The following is a 23,587-nucleotide window of genomic DNA, read 5'->3' as shown; positions in this document are numbered from 1 at the left end:
TGAATCATTGGCTCAAAATGGTGGTTGATCGCATCAAAGGATACTCACATGATGGCCTCCATCCTGCCCAATATGGGTTGTTCCTCGAAGGCATATCACTGATAATATTGCAAATGCCTATGTTGGGATAGAATAGGCAAACTACACTGAGCAGGATGTGCTATTGTTGCAAGTTGATATTGCCAAGGCTTCTGATATGGTTCAATGGGATTTCACCTCACAGACCAGCGAGCTTTGGGTTTTGGCAAAAAGTGCAGCATGTTATTTACTAGTTGTACAATAACAGTAAAGCTTCCTGTACATTATCTCGGGATATTTTTGAAAATTGGACTCTCCGTTGTTTGGTTCGCCAAGGATGTCCACTTAGTACTCTGTGATAGCCACACATCCAATACTTCAATACATGGATCATCTTGTGGCTAGAGGCATGTCGCATGGATTGGAAATTCATGGAAGCCGCACTATGGTTGCTCACGCATATGCTGATGATTCTTTTTTTGCTCCAAAGAATACTGAGAAAGATCTTTCTTCCCTTATGCATGCTCTATCATTATATGGCTTGACTGCTGGTCTATATGTGAATTTTCACAAGTCCAAGCTCTTACCATTGCATTCTAAAGACTGGCATAGTCTTTTATGGCCGGGGGAAATTGTACCACGTATCAGTTAGTTCACCATCTTGGTTATCCTTCGGGCTGAAGGATTACTTGCCATCAACAAACTGATTGAGTATTTGCAAAATTGAAGAAAAAACTAGAATATTGGAAATTGGCAACTTGGGCGTTGCATGTTCGCCTAAGGATAGTCCAATCTATTTTGGTTGCATACATTCAGTTTCACTTGCCTTTGATCATGTTTGGCAAAGGAGATCTTACATGCTTTATGTCAACCATTATGGAAACTTTTGGCATTCTAAACATGGCTGGAAAATTTTGAGATTGCTTTCAATGCAACGTCTCTGTTTGCCATAGATGCATGGGGGTTTTAATATTCTCAACATTCACATGCATATCCTTAATAAGGGCAAAATGATGCAGCAATTTATGCAAGGAGATCAACCTTGGGTTGCCATGATGTGCTATTTGCTTTTGCAAATCACCACTTCTGCTTTTGGTCATTGGCAGCCAACTCAGTGGGATTTTCTGCTTGGTTGTATTAATGGTAAGATCAAAGACTGTCCTTTGGTCTCCAAAATGTTATTTGATTTGGCATGGCTGCCGCGACTCTTTGCAGGGAAATTCTTGAAGGGCTGAAATTATACATTGGTCAAAGGTCTTTGATCGTCCGTTGGCTCCACAGGAACCCAGACACCTTTTCCTTTGGTTGCCAGACAATATAGTTTAGGGATGGATTATCGTGCTCTGTGGCAAAACATTGCTTGCATGCGTCAGGCCTTTCTTCCGGTACCTCCACTTGAGCTTGAAGATTGGACTTTTTATTCCCCAGGTTCTTCAACCTATCCTTTGAGGCTATCTCACAGTACGCTACCTTCCTTGTATGGGTGATGTTGGGGGTTTTTCCGTCTGGTCAGCTCTTGGCACACAGACATATTACTCCGGTTGCTTGTCACAGATGTTTGGCTCCACAGGAATCAGTGCCTCATCTCCTTTGGCACTGTCCACACACCCGTGATTCTTGGGTCTTCTTCGGCAATGTTTGAGAGCTAGATTTCCTACTGCTACCTTTGGGAAGCATTTCTGGCTTTTTGGGATTCACCCATGCAGACGGGGGTTTGAGTTATTTTTCATTTGGGTTCGATACTGGGCACGGACTGTATGGAAGGATAGAAATCATAGAGTCCTTGGTGATCCTACTTTTTTCACTTTCTCTTTTTTCAATCGCTCTCTGCAGCAATCTTTCTTCGATTGTCTATAGACTCATTACATAGACTATAATGTATACTTGTCATACAGTGAGATCTGCTGCTAATGTACTTTTGAGCTCCTCATTTAGGGGAAGCTACTGTGTAATATAAAGCATCAAAATCTTCACACAAAAAAAAAATCGTGTGTGTGTGTGTGTGTGGGGTGTGATCAAAGATTTCACCCAAAAAAGTGTACTGTTTTCGTACGGTCCTGTGTGTGTTTTTGTACAGCCTTCCCATCGCTTCATGGTTTTCATACGGTCCTATGTGTGTTTCCGTATAGCCTTCCTCTGTGTGTTCCCGTACAACTTTTACATACAGTTTTTCGTACAGTCCTTTTTGTTTTCCCATACAATCTCCGCTTCCGTACAGGTGCTGCAATTTCTTCTTTAACGCTCTGCTAGGGTTGTTGTACAAGCTACAAGGTTTCTTCCTGAACAGGTTACAGGTCCTTTGGGAATCATTCAACGTTCATTTACAGGGAGTCTATCCAAAGTTTGTCTTGGGGTTTTTTTTTTGGGGGGTTCTATACAGGTATACAAGTGATAGACTTTGGATAATTCACCATGGCTGAATATGCATTTGAAAAGACTTTCCACAAGGATTGTCTGGGATAGCAAAAGAAGCAAAAGCAGTGTGAGGGCTAGGATGACCCTGTTCATGACTCCTTAGAAGCCAAGCTGGTATATGATGTCATGCATGAGGGCTTTGAGGATACGCGTAAAGATTGGAAGGATTCAGCCCCAACTGTTGGTCTCATAGTTGCGATAGATGATATTGTGGACCCTGTGAGGGATTACGCACAACATGCTATTATTATTTTCTTTCCTGGACGTATGCCTGTTGCTGCAGATGTTGGCAAGTGGTTGACAAGCACTTTAGGGGGTTCCTTTGTGCGCAAAGTTCATTATGCAGCACGAGGTTTCTTTGAGGTCATTCTCACTGATGAGGAGCATAAGCAGATGCTCTTAGAGCATTCTCCTCTCTTCTTCGGACAGCAGATGGTGCATGTCTTACCATGGTCCCCAACTAAGGATTATCAAGCTTTGATTCGACACAGATGCCCGGTTTGGGTGGAGGTGGTGGATTTTCCTCGGTGTTTGGCTTCCCTGTTGCTTAAGATTGCAGCTTCTTTAGGCAAGGTGGTCTGTCCTCTGACATCGAATGGGAATCCAAACAGATTTTGTATTTTATGGGATACTGATAATCCCACACCTGAGTCTTATTCAGTCACGGTCAATAATATTTTGATGGGCAGTGCTTTCTACAAGCTCAAATGGGGTTTATTTGCAAGAGCTTGTTTTGACTGTAAAAAATTTGGGCATATGGCCTCACAATGCCCCTTGTGCCTGCAGAAATTGTCGAAAGATTTGATGCCTGTTTTTCAGCAAAACAAGGATAGTGCTGTATCTACTGTGACAAAAAATAAAGGGACTAAACAGGTGTATGTTGCTCAAGAGAAAGGTAAAGAGCCGGCTGTTGTTAATGGGAATGCCTCTCCTTCAGTACCTTCATGCACTTGGAGTGGTACTTCCTCTAATGGCCACACCCCTCAAGAAAATTCTGGTGTGGGCATTACTTGGGCTGCTGTAACAGCCAACGAACCCTCTTCCCAGAGCAGGATATTGTGGGTTTGCTGTCTTCTTCGCAGACTTTGGTGACACCTCAGGATAGGGGCCCTGACCCTGAGGTGGACATGCAATCTTGATTTGAAACCAAAAGGTAATTCTTTTCACACAAATTCACCATCAATTGGAGAAGAAGATCACAATCACACTATGAGAGCGACAGCTGACTAGGTACAATCTCCCCCCCCTAGATGAGTGGCTCACACTTCCTCATCTAGAGTATTTATGATATTCCATAAAAGCACCAAGGAGCCAAAATTATCCCTCTCATCCAAAAATGAGGGATTTGCCTTACATAGCCATCTTAGGGCCCAAAAATGAATTATGTCCTCCACAAAATATACTGCTCAAACTTGCAATAATAAAACAAATACAAAATTGGCCCATGGCCATTTATAATGCGCTGTGCGATACCTCAATCGGTACCCTTGTACTAACTCCAATTCTCGCTATGAGTTCCATCACCTGTACTCAAGCCGCCAATTACATTAGTTATTAACAATCGATTGAACGAATCACCGAATCAACCAATCCCAACATAACCGCGCTCAAAGCACAATAATCAAGCACAACACCAATGATACTAGCGACATCAGTATTAACATGGAATCACCCACAATACCGACCATCTAGCATGGCAAAACACAAGCTAGTTTGGCGTCCCCAACTAACCACACAAAGTATCCACTAGGACCCCCGCCGCGTCTGGTGCGCTCCTATGGAGTACTTTGCTATAGTCACACTCGACTAAAAATAATAATGTCCAAAGCAAGATATATGAGAAATATAATTTCCGTAACATCCCTCTTGCTTGGATTGCAATTGACCTCAGTTGCGTGTTTGATTATAGGAACTAAGGAGGTCTGGAAAAGTTCGAAAGAACTGCTCAGGCATCCACTGAGCATCGTCTCTTGGATGGTTCTTAAATTTGAGCAAGTATTTAGTATAGACATTTCCTTTTCGGGTCGAGGTCTGTTGATGATCAACAATGCGTTTGGGTTCTAGAATTTCTTCTTTATCAACAATCAATGGGGCCTCTTCATAGATAGGATGAATAGGTAAAGGTCCTTTGAAGGGCTTTAAGAGGCTGATATGGAAAGCATTATGTATTTTCCAATTATCAAGTGATTCAAGCCTATAAGCTAGATCATTGATTTTCTGAATCACCTTGAATGGTCCATAAAAACGTGGTGACATCTTGATTACTGGCCATTTCTCAACACTCTTCAATCTTCTTTTCTCAATCCGAAGAAGTACATAATCGTCTTCTTTAAAAAGCATGTTTTTCCGTTTCTTATTAGCTTGTTTCGTATACTTCTCTTGAGCGATTGCAATGGCTTCTCAAACCTCTTTAAGAATATTTTGATAGTCATAGGTAAATGCATCTGCTGCCTCCACTCTATGGGTCAATCGTGTGATAGGAATAGGTAAAACCTTCCCATAGATAATCTCAAAGGGTGCTCTTCCAGTTGCAGAATGAGGAGTATTATTATAAGCAAACTGTAAGAGATGAATGTATTTGTATCAAGTCTTTGGTTGACGTCCTGCATAAGCTTTTATCATATCCTAAATAGTATTGTTTGTAACCTCAGTTTGTCTATTTGATTCTGGATGAAAAGCTGATGATAAGTCTAACTTAGTGCCTAGATTATGAAATAATGCAGTCCAGAAATTACTGCAAAACTTCAAATCTCGATCAAACACTATAGTCTTTGGCAAGCTATGATGAACAAAGATATGCTTGATGAATAAATGTGCAGCTTGCTAAGCTGTTAAAGTCTTCTTGCATGGGATGAAATAAGCTTGCTTACTAAAGCGATCTATTATCGTCCAAATCATATCATGTAGTAGGAAAACCTGTTATGAAATCCATATATATTTGTTCCCAAGGTTGTGTAGGAATAGGCAAAGGCATAAGCAATCCTGGGGTCTTGCCTTTGTAACTCTTGATCTTCTAACAAGTGATGCATTCGGCTACAAACTTAGCCACATCTTTTCTTATAGTAGGCCAATGGAATTCTCTTGCTATCACTTGTAAAGTGGCAGTCACTCCCCTATGTCCCATATATGGTGGTTGGTGCATTTCCTCCATTACAATTTGTCTAAAGGGTCGAGTGATGCATAATTTCTTTTGAAAAAGAGGTATCCATCATTGCATGAATAGTCCAACATAGGATTCCAATTGTTATTTTCTAATTTGTTCCATATATCGGAGAAGTCTGGATCCCCTTGATAAGAATTCTTCATACCTTCAAAAGGCTGGGTCTCTACAGCAGTGATGTAATTAATACTTGGCTTTCTGCTAAGAGCATCAACAACTACATTTTCCTTTCCAGGTTGATACTGAATCATGGGCTGAAAACTCTGTATAAATGATGCCCACTTGATGTGCCTATCGAATATTAGTGGCTGAGTTAACAAATGCTTGATACTTTGCTGATCGGTTTTGATAAGAAACTCAGCTCCCATCAAATAATGTTTCAACATTCGTAAAGCATGCACAACGGCGGTTAATTCTTTATCATATGTGCTATAATTGCATTCTGTTGGTTTTAATTTTCGGCTCTCATATGCTATTGGATGTCCATCTTGCATAAGTACGGCTCCAATTCCATATCCACATTAGGAAAAAAGGGAGCTCATTTTGGGGCCCTGTAAGAAATTCACTATTTTCTCTTTTCTCTTTTCTCTTTTCTCTCTCTACAAAAGCAAGAAAATATGGATACTTGCGTGAGAAATGTCAGTGTGAAAAAGAATAAATATATTCTTTCACATGCTTTATATTCAATGTTCATATAAGAGCAACACTTTTCTGTGCAGAATTTGGTGATTCTGACACCGCAGACGCGTCCGGAACGGCCCAAAACCCCAAGAACGGCACTGGAAACGCTAGAATTGGACATCCGGAGGCCCGGAAACGGCCAAAAAAGGTCGAAAAGTGAGATTTGCAGAAAAACGCGATTTGGTACCTAAGATGAAAATAAGAAAAAGAAATAGTACTATATGTTCGTAGAAGCATGTCACATTAATGAGGTGATCTAATTTGAATCTTTAAAAAATTTATTTTTTGTGCAGAATTTGGTGATTCTGACACCGCAGACGCGTTCGGAACGGCCCAAAACCCCAAGAACGGCACTGGAAACGCTGGAATCGGACATCCGGAGGCTCGGAAACGGCCAAAAAAGGCCGAAAAGTGAGATTTGCAGAAAAACGCGATTTGGTACCTTTCTCAGGGCCTCCGGATGTCCGATTCCAGCGTTTCCAGTGCCGTTCTTGGGGTTTTGGGCCGTTCCGGACGCGTCTGTGGTGTCAGAATCACCAAATTCTGCATAGAAAATAAATTTTTTAAAGATTCAAATTAGATCACCTCATTAATGTGACATGCTTCTACGAACATATAGTACTATTTCTTTTTCTTATTTTCATCTTCTTTTGTTGAATTTTCAATGTTACGTTGGCCCACTCCCGATTGGTTGAGAGCCTATTTTCTCTCTTCTAAAAGGCCCCAAAATGAGCTCCCTTTTTTTCTAATGCTAGCATCGGTTACAACTACAAAGAATGGTCTAGAGAAATCGGGTAATTGCAACACAGAAGCTTGTGTGAGAGCTTCTTTCAAAGCTGTAAAAGATTTATCTTGACGCTCAGTCCATAAGAAATGCTTAGCTTTTCTAAGAAGGTCTGTCAATGGATGTGCAATGTATGCAAAATTATTGACAAACTTTCTGTAAAAGCTACACAATCCCAAGAATGATCTCAATTCATGTATATCTCGGGTTTTAGGCCATGTGACTATGCACTCAATCTTCTTTGGATCTACTCGAATCCCATCGACGGATACAATGTGACCCAAATACTCTATCTGATCTTAAAAGAAACTGCTCTTTTCAGGATTTATGTACAATTGATTTTCTTTCAAGAGTGAAAAGACTAGCTTCAGATGTTCCTTATGCTCCTCAACATCTTTGTTAAACACCAGAATATCATTGAAAAATACTACCACACAATCTTGGTGTTTAAGAAAGATTCGGTTCATCATTCTACTAAAAGTAGCTGGAGCATTAGTTAGCCCAAAAGGCATAACTAGAAACTCATAATGTCGCGTTTGAGTTCTAAGGGCAGTCTTGTATATATCCTCTTCTACCATACGAACTTGATGATAGCCAGATTTGAGATCTATCTTACTGAAGACCTTGGCTCCTTTCAATTTGTCCAAAAGATCATCAATCCTAGGGATTGGATATTTGTTCTTCACTGTGATTTTGTTTAGTGCACGATAGTCTATGCACACTCGATAGGTTCCATTTTTCTTTTTGACTAATAAGACAGGTGCCCCATAAGAAGAACTGCTGGGTCTTATCAATCCTCTCTCTATCAGTTCCTCCACTTGCTTTTGTATTTCCTTTTGCTCTAGCTGATTGACTCTATAAGGAGCTTTGCAAGGTGGAGTATTGCCCGGTAGGATTTCTATCCTATGATCTTCAGGTCGAGAACATGGTAGTCCAGGCAGTAAATCCTCTAAGAAACAATCAGAAAATTGAGAAAGAAATTTTTGGTGCGTAGGCTTAGTATTTGGCTGAGTAGCCGTAACCGTATTCACCAAAATAAGATGTGTCTTTTCACGTTTTCTAATTGCTCTTTTGGCTTGTTTGTGGTTGAGTAAAGGACTGACCTCAGATTTCATTTTAGCTTTTCAGACATATTTCTTGTCTGTCCTTCTCAATCCACATCTGATGTGAATCATAATCTATCTTAGGATTGTATTGATGCCTCCATGGCATTCCTAAGATGATGTCCACTCCCTGTAGGGGTGCCACTAGAAAGTCTCGTGTATCCTTGTAGGGTTTGATTGAGATTTCAAGATTCTTGGCTTCTCTAGTGCAATTGTATTTTGTTTTGGTAAAAGCAGCTTTGACCTTATAGTTAGATGGGAAAGACTCTAGGTTTAGCTTTGCTAAGGTTCTTTTCGAAATGAAATCATGTGTACTACCATCGTCATGCAAAATAACAACCTCTTTGCCATTAATGAAACCTTTCATCTTTAGAAGAGCATGACAATTATACTTACCTCCCTCTTGCTTGGTTGCTTCGTCGTCAATCATGTGCACTTTCGCCGTCGGGGTCTTCTTTCTTTCAGGACACTCAGTGGCTATGTGTCCCAGCTTGTTGCATTGAAACACCCTATTTCTTTCTTTGGAAAAGTCCCACCGTTCGGCTTGGAGGAAGAATCTGTCTTTTGTGGAGCAAAACCATTTTTAGATCTAAAGAAGGGCTTTTTATCAAATCTCTTTTTCTTATGGAAGGGTACATGCCGTTCCGGATCTTTTCCTTCTTTTGGGATCCCATTCTTCCTTTCACAATTCATTGCAAGAGAAATTGCTGAGTTCAGTGAGCGAGGATGAAACATGTTAATCTCGGCTCTCAACTTAGACTTTAGACCTGCCACATACTTTCTGCGTTGATCTCGCTCATTAACTTTCTCCAAGGATTGTAATTGGATCAACGTTTGCCAAAATCTATCAGTATATGTGGAGATCGTTTCCTTATCGAACTGCCTGAAAGCATCCCATTGTTGTCTAGCTTTTGCTTTGAAATGTGAGGAAAGGAAATCTCTCTTGATGAGCTTTTGAAAAGACTTCCAAGATTTTGGTCGCCTTTTACTGTGCTTACTGATGTTCCACCAAAGTGCAGCACTCTCTACCAAATGATTTGCAGCACATTTAATCTTATCTTTTTCAGAGAATTTCTCCCCCAAAAAATAATCATCTAGTTGACTGATCCAAGACAAGACAGTGGGTGCTTCTTTCTTTCCATCAAAATTTTGAAATGAGAAAGCTTTTCTACTTATCTTACTCTTCTTCCTCGAATTTTGTGCTCTCAGTGTGGCTTTGATTGTCTTGATAATAGTATCATCGTCAGAATCATCGTCGGATGACTCATCGTCAGATGAATGTCTCTTTCTTTTCTTACCATTGATTTTCTTTTCCAATCTCTCCCTATGCTCACGCTCATCGGTCAACTGTGCCTGAAGTGCATCTAACTGCTCTTGGAGCGTGGGTGGTTGTGGTTGATGCGCCATGATAATGCAATAAGTACAAATAAAGCAAAGCGGAGAAAAAATAAAGATACTAAGTATATGAGAATTAAACGGATGAAAAAGTGTGATTCGAGTGTATGGTAAGAAATGGATGGCGAAAGCTACTAAGTGTATGAAATATAAAGCAAAAGAAATCACTTATCTCGCTCTCTGATCGGAGGTGGAAAGGACTAGAGTGGGAGATATGTGACCAATGATGTCGCTCGTAGTCATTTGTGCGCTCGACTGATCTCCAATTAATTGCTCGGTGATTCGTGGTTCCAATCGCCTTCTTGATTCAAGCGTTCAGAATTGGCATTGATCTTCGCCTTGTTGAGCGCCGATCACTAGTAGGAGCCTCGTAGCTTGCTGAATTTTCGTCTTCTTCTTTCTCTTTTATACGGCCTCGCTGGTCAGTGGAGTGGCTTAGCACTTGAGTTGTAGGTCACCAAATGGAAGAGAGTCTTCTTGAGTTGGCCTTTAGAACGCTTTTTCTTCTTCTTCTTCTTTTTCTTTTTTTTTTCAATTATAAAATAAATAAATGAAGCCTTTGAACCTTTGATGCAAGGTTAGGAAGAGAAATGGCAATGCGGGCGGCGGCTATACAGAGGTCTCCCCAAGGGCGGTCGCGCGAAGTCTATCGCAGTCTGTGTCCAGAGAGGCCCAAGGGCCCGAAGCTCCTGCTTTTTTTTTGGAATTCGGAGTACAAAAAAAAAAGGCACGTTGGTCAAGAGATTGTAGGCGAGCAGAAGTTAATCGCGTGCGCGGAATGGTGGGACTGTTGATCTGCAGAGGCGGCGCGATAGGATCTCCAAGTGCCTTTGTGTGTAGCGGACTGCAGCGGCTACTGGTACTCGATGGCAGAGTTTTTTTTTTTTGTAAATCTTTGTAGAGGCGGTGCTATGGAGATTGCGGGACCAGCCTATTGCTGTCCGCGATGACAGAGACCAGAGGAGCAGAGGCTGGCAGTGAACTCAATGCTCCTTCTCTTTTAATACAAAATCTTGAAAACGGTGTAGGCTAGCGCGGATCACGGAGGGCTAGAGGCGATGGATTTTACGATGCCCAGGAAGAGAAGAAAATAAGTCATGGCCTTGTTGCAGTCCACAAGAGACTAAGGCGCGCGCAATGGGAGTATCTGTCAGGAGACGTGCACATTTGCTGCATGGGCATCATGGCGATGGCCCCCCTTAGACTCCTAGAGTCCTCTTGAAAATTTATATATATATATATATATATATATATTTATTTATTTATTTTTTCTCTCTCTCTCTCTCTCTCTTTCCGTAAGCTTTCTCTTCTTCGTCCTTCACAAGAACTTCTCCCTGACTTCAGCACGTGGGAGCTTCTTTTTAAATCCTTCACAAGAGTGTCACCGAATCTCTAATACCACTGAAACCAAAAGGTAATTCTTTTCACACAAATTCACCACTTAATCAATTGGAGAAGAAGATCACAATCACACTATGAGAGCGACAGCTAACTGGGTACAATCTCCCCCCCAGATGAGTGGCTCACGCTTCCTCATCTAGAGTATTTATGATATTCCATAAAAGCACCAAGGAGCCAAAATTATCCCTCTCATCCAAAAATGAGGGATTTGCTTTACATAGCCATCTTAGGGCCCAAAAATGAATTATGTCCTCCACAAAATATACTGCTCAAACTTGCAATAATAAAACAAATACAAAATTGGCCCATGGCCATTTATAATGCGCTGTGCGACACCTCGATCGGTACCCTCGTACTAACTCCAATCCTCGCTATGAGTTCCATCACCTGTACTCAAGCCGCCAATTACATTAGTTATTAACAATCGATTGAATGAATCACCGAATCAACCGATCCCAACATAACCGCGCTCAAAGCACAATAATCAAGCACACCAATGACACTAGCGACATCAGTATTAACATGGAATCACCCACAATACCGACCATCTAGCATGGCAAAACACAAGCTAGTCAGGCGTCCCCAACTAACCACACAAAGTATCCACTAGGACCCCCGCCGCGTCCGGTGCGCTCCTATGGAGTACTTTGCCATAGTCACACTCGACTAAAAATAATAATGTCCAAAGCAAGATATATCAGAAATATAATTTCCGTAACATGATTTCTTTGTTGTCCTTTGTACATACTTTGTAAATATGTTGTCACATCTTAACTGTTTAACGCTCAATGTACAGAATTTGTGTGATACTATAAAATGGAAGTTGGTTTGGGGGTATCTAAACAGTTTCAGGCCTGACATTGTGACTCTGCAAGGGCACAATCAACACATGTATGCTGGACTGCAGGGTCACTTTAATGGATATGATATTTTTTATGCTGGGCAGCATTCCTTCTCGGGTGTAGCATTTTTTATAAGGCATGATTTGCAGCCTGCAGTGGCATACAATGATGCAAATGGCAGGTGGATGGTTGTGCAGTGTTGTCTAGTTCAAGGCGAGATTTCAATCATCTCGTTGTAGAGGTCTGATATGGGGGGATATGCAGAGCTATCCTTGGCATCATTATGCTTTCATTTCTGGTGATTTTAATAATGCGCCTCAGCCAGGAGATAATATATTTGGTAAGACACATATGTTGGCCTATGAACGGGATCATTGGTCTCAACTTTTGCTTCACCTTCGACTAGTTGATCTTTGGAAAGAAACTCAGCCTTCTTTGCCAGGCTTCACTTTTCAGCATAATGCAATTTCCTCGTATCGGGCACGCCTGGATGATTGGTACAAGATCAATCCACAGCATTGTGACATTTTGACCACAAAAATGTGGGTGGATTACACTTTTGTGCATTCAAATCATGCCCCTCTATGGTTGAGGATTTCTTTCCATGACATGCCAGATGATTCCTGTCACACAGAAGGATGCTTATCGTGAACAACAGTTACTTGCAGCATGATGCCTACAAGGATTTGGTCTATGATGCGTGTCAGCCTCTTTCTCGTCAAAGTCTCATTGACTTAGACTATGCCTGGACTGCTTTTGTTGCCAGAATGCAATCTGTTATCAGGGATTATGGTAAAAATTACATGAAAATTTTGAGGGCAAACGTGGCTCGAGCAAAACAAAATTGTCAATCATTAACTGAGCTGAGTCATTCCAGGCCTCTCTATAGGGAAGAAAATGACTTGATCTGCCAGGCTAGATTTTGCTTGCAAAGTAATGATCTTAGGAAGTATCTAAATGGGAAACCCGTGCAAGGCAGAAAGCTTTCCTGGATAAAGGTTGCTCATTAAAGGAATTTTTTAAAAGTTTACATTCCAAGAGGCAATCTTCAAATATTTGTCGTACTCTGATGCCAATGGGATTTGGACTTCCTCTCGGGCACCAGCTCCTTCGTTATGTTTCTCCCATTGTTTCTCCTACACAAGCTGTCAATTTGGAAGTGCCTTTCACTGAACGGGAGCTATTTGATGGCTTGAAATCCTGTGGTAGATGGAAATCTCCAAGATGGGATGGTCTCACTGTTGGGTTCTTTCTTGCATATTAGGATATTCTTAAGCTGCCCCTCTTATGCATGATCAATTCTGCTTGGAAAAATCAGCATTTGCCACATTCATGGAAAAAGGGCATTGTCAAATTGCTTCCTAAAAAGCAACAATATTCACAAAAAAAAAACAAAAAAACGAAAAAGACAAAAGTGTGTGTGTGTGTGTGCATAGATCAGGATATATATTTGTCCTACATGGAGATTTTATCTTGATGTAATATTTCAGCTTACTAGTTTTTTTTTCCTGGGATAGCCATCTATTAATATAAAGCATTCTAAGTCTTCACTAAAAAATGTGTGGGTATTTCAAAGATCTTGCCAAGTTTGTAGAACCAAATGTTATTGCATGTTGAGTTGGATATGTTCATATATAAGTCACTTTTATGCCATCTCTTTTTAACTCCTTTTATATCCAAAATGCTTATGTGGTCAACTGCATTGTAAAGCATTTGTTTCACACTTGACATGATTTGAAATTTCAGCTCAAAAGTGTCATATGCTGTGCTCGTCTGGTGCTTTTAAAAAAGGTTATAATGCCTCTACTTAGGCAGAGAATGTAAATTATTCTTGGAGCTTTTGTTGTAGTGAACTCGATCTTCATGCTAATAGTTCTTTTTAGTCCTAGAATGCTGCACAACCTTGGTTTATGCATTTTAGAGTTGGTGAGCTGTTTGTTTTGTAGATTCTTATATTTTGGGTAGCTGATAATGGGCATGTATTGAACGTTTGCCTCTTTGGGTTTGAAAGCATGATCTCTGTTGCTGCTGCATATATTTTGGGTCATTTATGTGCATGCACTACACTCTTATTTAGTAGGAAATTTTAGTTTGACTCTGAATTTTGGAAAATGTGCATGACTGTTATCAAGGTGCATCGCACCTTTACCTGCTGGTGGAAGCGTGGCTCGGCATGGGTTCAGTACTTCAGGTAGTTGAAATGTAGTGTTCCTATTGATTTTGAAGATTAAGAATCAAAGTTTTACGTACAGTAGTTCAGCTTCAGATGTGAATCACCAGACGCTGTGTCTTAGTAGTGAACGTGAACGACCATCTGTCAAAACTGTAAATCTGCTTATTGCTGGAATTTGTATACAGCTTTTGTTGTGGAGGACTCAATTGGTAAGTGGATTTCTTACCACTCAATTGTATACTGCTGTTTATCATGTGTTTAATTCATGACTAAATGCCTCGGATCATCTGAAGGGTAGCTTCGACTTATGCATCTAGTTTGCATGATGACCCCAGACTACCTTGACTGACACTGCCGTGCCCACCCAATCAATAGTCATCTGGAACATTGTGGAATTCCCTTGAAATGTTCTTAACTATCATAATAGAATTTAGAAAAGCTTCTTATTTAACATCCAGCCCTAGAAGAAAGAGGGAAATTAGAAGAAAACCTAGACACAACGCCTTCCTTGAGCAAATACCAGAGAAGTTGAGATAGTTGTAATTGGGTCACAGTTTTAAGGACCATACCAAAATCTGATACACTCGGTTAAGGCCTGGCTCGACTTTGGACTGGAATGATTTTCGTTGCCAAATTTGGGACTAACATAACAGTCCTGAATTTATTCTCACGGTGACATCCACTGGAGCAAGGTGTAAATGCTCTTTGAGACCTGCAAGAATTTGTATGATTTCATCAAGGTCAGTTTCATGGAGCTTTTAATTTTTGTGGGGCCTCAGAGCATGCAAAGATCACAAAGTTATTGGTGCTAGATGATTTGTCCATGAATAGACTAGGTTGACGTAAGCAAATCCAAGGTAAAGAGGTATGGCATGTGGGAGCTTTGAAGAGAGAGAATGATTAGAATAACAGAATAAGTCAAGTATGAGTACACACAACTGTGCGTTTTCCAAATCTTGTGAAAATAACTTGTCTTCAGAAGGAGACTATCAAAAGATACTTGATTGACACCCGGTTGCTACCTCAGCCTGCTCTACGTCCCCCATCATCTGCCCCTGCTCCAATCCTTCTTGATTTCTTGTCTCTTGTCCCTACTTTCAGCTTCTCACTCAAAGCTTCCTCCTCCCTTGCTGTCCCTCTGGAGCTGATCCTTGTAATTTTCTCCCTTCTGTCTGGAACCCCTTCTCATGGACCTGCTATTGCCTCTTTTTCGTCACCTGCAGTCCCTTTCCCTCTGCTGGTGCAGTCTCTATCTGTCCACCTATCCCTCTCCTTGCATATCCATCCCTTTGTCCCTATCCAGATACCCTCTCTTGGATCGTACTTTTATTTCTGTCCCACGACTCCTTCCATTTTTCCCGCTAAGACTATTGAATGGGACCTAAAGAAAAAAGGGTGTTTAAATGACGAAGGGTCTGCTATCATGCATATTCTCTAGTGACCTATGGTGCATATTGGATGTGAAAGATCAACTATAGACAAAGAATATCACTGCAATGCAAATAGTGACGTACATGTCGTAGCAACCAACAAAGTGAAAACATCCCAGAAAAAGAGAGCATAATTTCTGTGTTTTCACAGAACCAAATGAGACCCCCCTCTTAGAATGATGAACGCCAGCTTTAAATGTATATGATTGATGTCTGCGAATTTGTATGTGGATTTGAAGCCATGTGCTAACCTTGAACAATTATATAGAACCTAATTTTGATAACCCAGAGATAGTTGACCTTCCCATTCTTCAACAAAAGTAATTGCAAGAAACATGCCAAGAAGCTGAACTAAAGATGGAGACAGCAAGAAAGATGTTTATAGCATTTGACAAAAACTTTTGCAATGGAGCCAACGTCGGACCTATAAGAAGAAATGTTTTGGTGCTTATCTTTAATGCTCAACTTGAGAAGGACTTGGACAAGCATACTGGCACTATTTGAGCTCAAGCATACTCTAGATTGTGACGTTTTGTGTGCTTGAAAAGTTTCATTGGATGTTTTCTACTAATACAGCCACACGAGCTCTTGCAATTGGTATCCTTTCTGCTGCTGGTAATTTCCATGGAAAATAATATATGGCTCCATTGATAACTTCACTTGGATGTCATGGGTGTACCTTATGGAGAAAGGCTTAGAAAGCTCAAGGCACTTGCATTCAGTGTGGCAGATAATCAGTATAGCACAGATCAAAATAATCGTCACATGGTTTCAATGTCTTTGGGAAGCTATGAGGTCAAACATGACTGTGCTGTTCTTCACATATTACAAACATAATAGTGTGGCTGAAACAAAGAATTAAACTCTTAGGGAGGTTTCAAGGTACATATTAATAGGCAGTTTTTCTTATGGCAATTCAATAGGGGCAGCTATGACAGCCAATCTCAGAGTGAAGACTCTATTTAAAGCATGGTTAGGGAAGAAATCTAACAGTAAAGACTTCTTGGTTCCATTGTGTTAACCACTGGTATGAGTATAGACCAGACGGGGAGATATTTTTATAGGAGGGTATCAACCTGGAGACAAGATTTTTCTACAGTTCTTAACTGGAGATCATATAGAACTCTAGGGAGCTAGTGGGGCAGATGTTCAGCAACTCTCAAGCTACCCTTGACAAAGTATAAAGGGTGGGAACATGTGTGATTATGTTATGATGGCATGCTACGCATTTCACCACCTCCTCCTTGGAACTTTCAGCGTTCATGTCCGAGCATTGTTTGCTTTCACATGTGCTTTCCATTCTTTATTTGTTTATTTCGCTTGTTTGAGGTTGAGACTCCTTTGCACTCCCAACATGATGCACGTTATTGGGTATGGTTCCTTTTCTCACCCTATGCTTTTTTGAGGTGGAATAATATTAATTTTCTGTAGCAGATGTGCTAATGTGGCGATTGGAGACCATTCAACAGACACAATTACAGAGTTTCAACAGCCACTATTGAAGCTGTATTATTGTCTCATATTACATATAATGAATGCAGAAGAACCTAAGGTTGTAAGGATGCCTAGTGTGACCAGAATGACAGAAGCCAAAGCAAGAAAAGTGTCCTCCTTTCAGAGAGAAAGATATTTGGAATTTGGTTGACCTCTCTCATGCTAAGCATGCTACAGGATGCAATTCTGTCTTACGTATCAATGATAATGCAGATGATAGTGTGCACAAGCAACGGCAAGCTGGTTATAAAAGGATATGTGCAAGTAATGGAATTTTACTGATGAGTGCAACACTTATCAAGATGAGGTTAGGGTCAAGATAGTACGATAGATGATCCCATCTCACGCACATTGGTCAAGGCCGCAGTCATGCACCCCTCCCCTTGCCATCAGAAAAGAGTGGATGGCAAGCAAAGGCTTTTATTTTGCCAAGTTTGGAGACAACAGTTAAGACTGAACAGGGTTCACAGGCCCCGAGTATGTTCATTCATGGTAGGATTGTCTATGCAATCCCTTATAGCCCAGACTTTAACTGCAAAACGGAATTTAGTGAGAGTGCCTTGTATGGTTTATTTGGTGGCCCTTCCATAGCATAGTTACAAGCAAACACATTTAATTCATTTATCCATTAGACAATCCTTATAGCCCAGACTTAAACTGCAAAATGGAACATAGTAAGAGTGCCTTGTATGCTAGTTCACGGTCAGTCGTTCATCCTTCGGTTCTCCAATATTTGGCCACTCCTTTCGTTTCTTTGCACCTTGTCCTTCATCCCTTTGCTGTGGGTTTCATGAACGTCCTTCCTACTTTACCTGTCAGCTCCAAGATTCTCCTGTTAAGAGTATGGATCCTGGAAGCCATGAAAGAAACTAGCAGGGAAGCACTAATGCAGCATACCTTGACTGCGTGTGGCCAAGAGAAGGCCAGCAGCAAGGATGTGAGCGAAAAAGCCATCCTGTCCAGTGGCTTTGAAACCAGCACGCTCCGCAAACTGGCTGAAGGCTAAAGTGGAGGATGACGAATGATGGCTAATTGGATCTTTATATAGGCCCTCCCCTTCACTATCAGTGGCTGATTGGTGATCACCATGGGCATTGACTAGGTCTGTCAAAAAGGCAATCGACATTCCCTCGACCTGCGAGCGCTTGTTGGGGAGTAAAGTGTGTTTGCCCCATGCCTACTATGAGGACAAGTGCACACAGCATTTTTTCAAGAATTGTCAGGGATTGAGCTGGACAAAGTATGTATACCAGATGCAGGTGATGCTGCTGGCAAGAGCTCCATTCAAACTCTACAAAAGGGAACCATACGACTTGTGAAGCTACCTGGTGCCAGAATTGAGAAGTGTGGGGACAAATGTACAGCTTAAAGGTGAAAGAGGCACTGAAGAAGATGCAGGTAACAATGAAAGGCAATTGCAAAACAATACAAAAAAGGAACTTCGAACTGAGGGACCACTTGCTTGATCCACTAGAATTTAGCAGTTCTGTGGCTCGGGATACCGGGTACCCTACACTTTTAATAGAAATCTTGATTACTTTTTGAGGAAGGATGAGAGCCTTTGTGGCTAAAACTGGAACAATTTACAATGGAAGATCTTACATCAGTGGGAATTAAGGTTATATCTGGAGGGATGAATAATTTTCCAGTTAGAATTCCTTCAAATCTGACTGGAGCTAGCATAGGCACCCCTCTGTTTTGTGTTTAAGAGAAGGAAACATCCCAGGATGTAATCTTAAGGGGTGTATCATGGCAGTTTGAGGCAGGTTGTGGAAGGTTCCTCCCTTACTGATTAATGCTGCAGAGAACTCCAACTGAAGATCATCATCACCCACTTGTAAGGTCGAATTGACCCAAGAGAGAGTTTAGGTAAATCAAGTAGATAGAGGGGGGACAATTAACTTTTCTGGTGCATGACAAGGATTGGTAGGAGCATTCAACTCCTTTTGTTGGATTAGCAGCCTTCCAAAGCAAAGGAAATAGAACAAGAGTCTTGGTGAGCCATCAACTGATTTTCCATTTTTTCGTCCATGGAGGCTTGCAAGTGTGTCAATGATTGTTTGTTACCATCCATGATGATGGTTGTATCCGTGGGTCCTGCAACAATTAACCCAACAGTGTCGACATTCGGCTCAGTCATCTGGGGAACTGACAGGCCCTTTATACTCTATTACATTTTGATGAAGGAATCTAGTTGTTTGAGCGGATTTTAGACTGGCCCATATAGTAGCATATTGCCCACACCTTGAGAGGGAGTACTACCTAACACCCCCCCGCGCTCCCCGCCGCAGTCCCGAAAAAGACTTCTATTAAGTATGAAAGAAACGGCCAAGAGCAAGGCACTCAAGGCACAAATACATCGTGCATACCATGAGAAACAAGTGGTAAAAGTACCACTGAAAGAGTCTAGGATAGCAAATCCTGAAAGAAACCAAAAAGATATTGTGACTAATTCTACAGAAATTATCCTTGCTATTTGGAATGTGAGAGAAAGGTGATTCACAAAGGTGTGGAACTTGGTACTTGTTTATGTGTACTTTTTCAAGAAGACTCAATTGGTCTTCTGTTGCAGCTAATACATATGTTCTGCTAGCGTCTCCAAGATAATCACTTCAGTTCAGAAAATCACTTCAGTTCAGAAAGTGGGAAGTGATGAGAGAGGGGGGCAAGGCATCGTCCCCAATCGTGTTGTTTGACAGATTTTGGTGGGAAGACCGTGCCTTGCGAACGTTTTTTGCTTTTTCAAATCTTTCAATCCTTCTAATTGAGGCTTGGATAGCTAGTTCAAAACCTGGTAATTAGTGAAAATAAAAATGGGTTATTTAAGTTTTAAAAAACACGCTCATGTGCATGTGTGGGCGGTTTTTTTTTTGGGGGGGGGGGGGGAAGAGGAAGGAGGGTGGGGGAGACCACAAGAGCATGGTTCCTCAGTTGTGTTTTAGAAAAGCATTTTATTGATGAGTTCAGTACAGTTCTTTGATGCCATGAGTTCTTTCATGCTCTGCATGATGTTTTTTACCCTTGGGTGCTTTGCACTCTCTCTTACTTCATAGAATTCAAGTTTGGCAATTCAGGAAACTCAACTTTGTGAAACAAGAATCTGACAGGGCTATTGTTTTTGTACATAATATATGGCTGTTTGCTTGCAAGCAATATGGTAAGGGTACTGAGAGAATTTAGTGCAATGCTTGTGATCATTGTTGGACTTGTGTCGCGGTTCATCTTCATGGATGCTAATTGACTGAAGTTCCTGGCAGTTCTATTAGGGAAGGTAAATGGTATTATTAAGTTGTGTAACTGTTCATGTACCATCTTCTTGACAGGTTTGGATGGAAAAGTAGTGATCTGGGACGTGAAGAACCTTAATGATGCCTTTGTAGGCCTTCATTTGTAGGTTTTAATACTCTGCTTTATGCATCATGTTAATTCATGGACCATAGTGCGGCAAAGCCTCCATTTCGTTATGCAATATATGAGATGCCTTGGTTGTAGAACTTTAATGTTCCATCCCACGTCTGTTCGTTTGTCCAATGCATTGGTTTTTAAATTAATTTCTTTAAGTATTCTCCGAATGGAAATTTGCTGAGCAATTATTGTTTAATAGTATCTCCCTATTCCTTTTTTCCAAATCTTGACACATCGCATATTCAGCTTCTTGGACTCAATACTTTTTTGGCCTTCTATAGGCGTTAATAATCCTCTCTCTCTCTCTCTCTCTCTCTCTCAAACACACACACACACACTTTTTTTTTAGTGGAAACTTTTGATTGATTATATTACAAGAGTAGCGACCTCAAAACGAGGCAGCCGAAATTACATTAGCTGAAAATCTCAGTGTATGCTAGATATACATCATGATCTATGCAGCGCGTTTGCAAGCAATCAAAGAAGGATTGCTACAGAGAACGCTTAGTAGGATCACCAAAGACTTTATAGTTCTTGTCTGTCCATAAAGTCCAGAGTGCCCAATAGCGAACCCAAACACACACACACACACTTTTTTTTCTCTCTCTCTCTCTCACACACACACACACAGCATACATAGGCCCAATCACTCGGATGGACACTTGATTTGGTGGCCCACCAATGGCTTCCCACCGTTGCCATTTACAACTTGGGTTCTCCTCATAACAGCGACAATGCAATGTATCTATTTTCTTGTTGCAGATACCCCAGCCTTGGGGTATGTGTGCTTGTTTTAGGTGGCCCCACCCCTTAGTTCTCATTGTATCTGGTTTTTATCAGTCTCATAGACCCTGCGGTCTTTCGTGGACATTGATATATTCTCTCCCTCCGTCCAAATGAACTTGTAATAAATGTTCTTTATTTCTTTCTTTATTTTCCTATTCACGTATCTGATGTATCTAACCAGACTTGATATTGGACATTACATTTTGATGATGATGATGATGATGATGATGATGATGTACTAACTATGTACTACTTAGCTCTTAGCATGGGTGATGATGCTCGTTTAGTAGCTCCATCCTTTCAGCTTATTGTATCAAGTGTCTCTCAGTCTCATAGACCCATCGGTCTTTTGAAGACTTTATTTATTTTCTCTCTTTGCCCCCCACAATGAAGTGGTTTTCCCTCGGAGTCAATGTCAAGAAGACTTTTCATTTGATCTTGTATTGTATTTGGGCCTATAAACATGGGTTTGAGTCCATAGAGGGGCTTCCTTTCCAACATGCTTTTCTTGCCACTCAATTTAAAATAATGCTGTTTTGGTTGCACTTTTGTCTCTTTATGTCCTTGCTTTGCACAGCTAGCAAATAACAAAGGCAGAGGACAAAGGCGATCCTTGCATGTGTGCTTACTTGTTAGGTGAGTGGTAGAGGAGTAATCATGGGCTCATGGAGCTTGAAGGAGCACATTAAAAACATGTACAATCTTCTTTGATGGAGGAGCTCATGTGAATATATTGATACAAGCAAGGTTCAAAGGTGTTCGTGGATTTAATGATTTAAAACAGCTTTATGGTTCTTAGCTGCTGAGACTCTAAAAGATAAGAAACTATTCTGATATAAAATCCATAAGGCTTGCTTGAAGTTAAAGGCTATGCATGGAAACCCTTTATTTGTGATGAAATGAGATACACAAGTATTTACACACCTAAAGAGTTGCTTGCATCACCTTATTTACACAATCTCTTGCCATTGAAATAGAAAGCCATCAAGAGACCTTTAGATCAAGCTCCTCCCCACACAAAACCTATTTTTGCAAAATCATATCATGCATGTCCAAACACACCATCTTTTGGTGGTTTCCTTTAACTTAAGACCGTTTGTTGAGACTAATAGGATTGTTCAACAAGGAAGATGAAATCACATAATAATATCCATGCAAGCTAGTGCATGTAGAATTCATAGTTCCATAAATGATAGCCATGAGATGGTAGACCACATTTGTATCTGTCGAATAATAAAAAACTTCTAGAACTTGTAGACACTACATAAAGGGGAAGATCCAATGTTATGATAGAGAAAATGTATCTTATAGGTTCGAGTAATAATTTACCGTAGAAATGGTACAAATAGGACATGTGTCTATAGTTGATAGTAGACCTTGATGGATTTAAGGAAGTACACTCATGGTACATGGCTCTTACGAGACCTTAAAACACAAGAGCATGTCTAACATAAAGGGCATATAGATTGCTTGAAGTTTTAGGCTATACACAAAATTCATTTATTCTTAATGAAATGAGATACACAGGTGTACGCACAATGGATTGCCTTAATAAGTTTGACTTATAAACAATCTCTTCCATATAAAACCCTTGAGAGCCCTTTATATCAAGCTTTTTAAATACCATTTTTGGGAAAATTATACCCCTTGTGTGCAAAGAATGTCACTTGCTTGTGGTTTCTTTTTTCTTCGATCACTTGTTTAGATTAGTATGATTGTCCAAGGAAGGTTATCCTTCTACACATCTAAGGTCTTTAGAATTTGTAGTTGCATAGTTCATAGTCGGGAGATGGTTGTTTGATTTTTATAACATATCAATTTGTTATGCATTGAATATTTGTGAAACCCAAAGATGTATTCAACAATTTGTAATCCTTGGATATGCCCTAACCCATTCCTTAGAAAGAGGAATGTTGTTATTATAATATAGTAGATGCAAAGTCTATCTTAGAGGTCAAAAGTAATCTCAACCTATCATCCAAGGTGTCTAGCAATTTTAGCATTCAAAGACAAAGTGGCCTCTCACCTTCACCTTTCTCTTGGAAAAAATGGGTCTTATTTATGATACTATAGCTACAACCATGAAGAATATGAAATTGAAGGATAATAGCAAGATCATCAAATTTGTTATTTTCTTTTTTTTTAAATATAGGGGATAGTAATAATATATTCCTTGTCAATGTGGGAAAATATTGAGCAAATCAAATGGCTCTACATTCTTTATCAAATGAAGATGATAGTGCTCAACTTACAAAAAACAATGATGATCATGGTCCTTATTGAACGTCCTAATGGCTTGATCTAGCCTTTGCTAATCTTGAAAACCAATCCAAAAAAAGAATTTTAGCATTAATAATAGTTCCATTAAGCTAGAAAGCATTCCTGGAGATCCAAATAAACCACAATGGATATGCTCTAGAAGGTGTCCAAAGAGCCTATTTAACTTTAGATGATTCTCCCAAACAGATAGACTTCCAATTCAGAGGTTCCCCTAACTGCA

At 40.4% G+C, this 23,587-nt stretch overlaps 1 protein-coding gene across 3 annotated transcripts in view; it reads left to right on the top strand.

Moving 5' to 3' along the window:
- The window catches only part of ARPC1B (actin-related protein C1B), a 64,688-nt gene extending 44,214 nt beyond the window's left edge, over window positions 1-20,474 (top strand). For all 3 annotated transcript variants that reach the window (XM_087373329.1, XM_087373326.1, XM_087373327.1), the window contains 2 exons: window positions 13,932-13,990; window positions 20,220-20,474. In XM_087373329.1, coding sequence (XP_087229455.1) covers window positions 13,932-13,990; window positions 20,220-20,290 — 130 coding nt within the window. In that variant the 3' untranslated portion in view covers window positions 20,291-20,474. The remainder of the gene's footprint in view (window positions 1-13,931; window positions 13,991-20,219) is intronic.
- Window positions 20,475-23,587: the final 3,113 nt, after the last annotated feature.

This window comes from Dipteris shenzhenensis, chromosome 4 (genome assembly GCF_047967505.1).
Source record: "Dipteris shenzhenensis isolate YYH24624 ecotype China chromosome 4, Dip_SZ_1.0, whole genome shotgun sequence".
Taxonomy (NCBI): Eukaryota; Viridiplantae; Streptophyta; class Polypodiopsida; order Gleicheniales; family Dipteridaceae; genus Dipteris; species Dipteris shenzhenensis.
The sequence above is the reverse complement of the archived record's forward strand: the minus strand, read 5'-3'. Positions and strand labels throughout refer to the sequence as shown.